The sequence below is a fragment of the Mustelus asterias genome, unplaced genomic scaffold (assembly GCF_964213995.1).
Source record: "Mustelus asterias unplaced genomic scaffold, sMusAst1.hap1.1 HAP1_SCAFFOLD_1064, whole genome shotgun sequence".
NCBI lineage: Eukaryota > Metazoa > Chordata > Chondrichthyes > Carcharhiniformes > Triakidae > Mustelus > Mustelus asterias.
The window spans coordinates 45,404-46,962 of record NW_027591009.1 but is presented as its reverse complement, the minus strand read 5'-3'; the positions used below and the strand labels follow the sequence as shown (position 1 = coordinate 46,962).

Below are 1,559 nucleotides of genomic sequence, written 5' to 3'. Positions count from 1 at the left end.
AAATTAGTTTAAATCCCCCTGAAGAGCCGTAGCAAATTTCCCTCCGAGGATATTGGTGCCCCTCTGGTTCAGGTGCACCCCGTCCTGTTTGTAGAGGTCCCACCTTCCCCAGAATGTGTTCCAATTATCCACGTATCTGAAACCCTCCCTCCTACACCATCCCTGCAACCACATGTTTAACTGCACTCTCTCCCTGTTCCTCAATTCGCTATCACGTGGCACCGGTAATGTACCAGAGATGACCACATGTTTTGTCTTTGCTCTCAGCTTCCAGAGAGACAGAGAGAGAGAGAGAGAGAGACAGAGAGAGAGAGAGAGACAGAGAGAGACACAGAGAGAGAGAGAGAGAGAGAGAGAGACAGAGAGAGAGAGAGAGACAGAGAGAGACACAGAGAGACAGAGAGAGAGAGAGAGAGACAGAGAGACAGAGAGAGAGAGAGAGAGACAGAGAGAGTGAGACAGAGAGAGAGAGAGACAGAGAGAGACAGAGAGACAGAGAGAGAGAGACAGAGAGAGACAGAGAGACAGAGAGAGAGAGACAGAGAGAGAGAGAGAGACAGAGAGAGACACAGAGAGAGAGAGAGAGAGAGAGAGAGACAGAGAGAGAGAGAGAGACAGAGAGAGACACAGAGAGACAGAGAGAGAGAGAGAGAGACAGAGAGACAGAGAGAGAGAGAGAGAGACAGAGAGAGAGAGACAGAGAGAGAGAGAGACAGAGAGAGACAGAGAGAGAGAGAGAGACAGAGAGAGACACAGAGAGACAGAGAGAGAGAGAGAGAGACAGAGAGACAGAGAGAGAGAGACAGAGAGAGAGAGACAGAGAGAGAGAGAGACAGAGAGAGACAGAGAGACAGAGAGAGAGAGAGAGAGACAGAGAGAGACACAGAGAGACAGAGAGAGAGAGAGAGAGACAGAGAGACAGAGAGAGAGAGACAGAGAGAGAGAGACAGAGAGAGAGAGAGACAGAGAGAGACAGAGAGACAGAGAGAGAGAGAGAGAGACAGAGAGAGAGACAGAGAGAGACAGAGAGAGAGAGACAGCGAGAGAGACACAGAGAGAGAGACAGAGAGAGACAGAGAGAGAGAGACAGAGAGAGAGAGACAGAGAGAGAGACAGAGAGAGAGAGAGAGACAGAGAGAGACAGAGAGAGAGCGACAGAGAGAGAGAGACAGAGAGAGAGACAGAGAGAGAGAGACAGAGAGAGAGAGACAGAGAGACAGAGACAGAGAGGGAGGGAGGTTAGCGAGGGGGGTGCTGGATATTTGAGTTGACAGAAGGCTCTGTGTCAGTGGCCCCTCCTGGTTCCTGTTTCCCAGTCTATCAGCTGCAGAGGGACAGTGACAGGGAGGGACAGTCACATCCTCACCGCCTCTCCTCAAACAGCTGGGGTCTACCTCTCCCTCAAGGCTCCCTGTCAGAGACAGAGGGTTCTGAGGGAACAGGAGGCAGGGGAGGGTCAGAGAGGGGCATGCGGGGTGGGTCCCACAGAGGGGACAAGGGACAAACCCTGGACTGTGGCACAGGAGGTCACAGCAACCTGTCAGTCAATGAACCAAGAC

The 1,559-nt window shown here is 52.0% G+C and overlaps 1 protein-coding gene across 1 annotated transcript; it reads right to left on the bottom strand.

Annotated features, from left to right (window-relative positions):
- Positions 1-263: 263 nt before the first annotated feature.
- Positions 264-1,193, bottom strand: LOC144487830 (uncharacterized; the record flags this gene model as incomplete). Its single annotated transcript, XM_078205902.1, has 1 exon — positions 264-1,193. A coding segment is annotated over one exon (930 nt), but the record flags the coding sequence as incomplete, so codon positions are not given.
- Between the last annotated feature and the right edge of the window lie 366 nt (positions 1,194-1,559).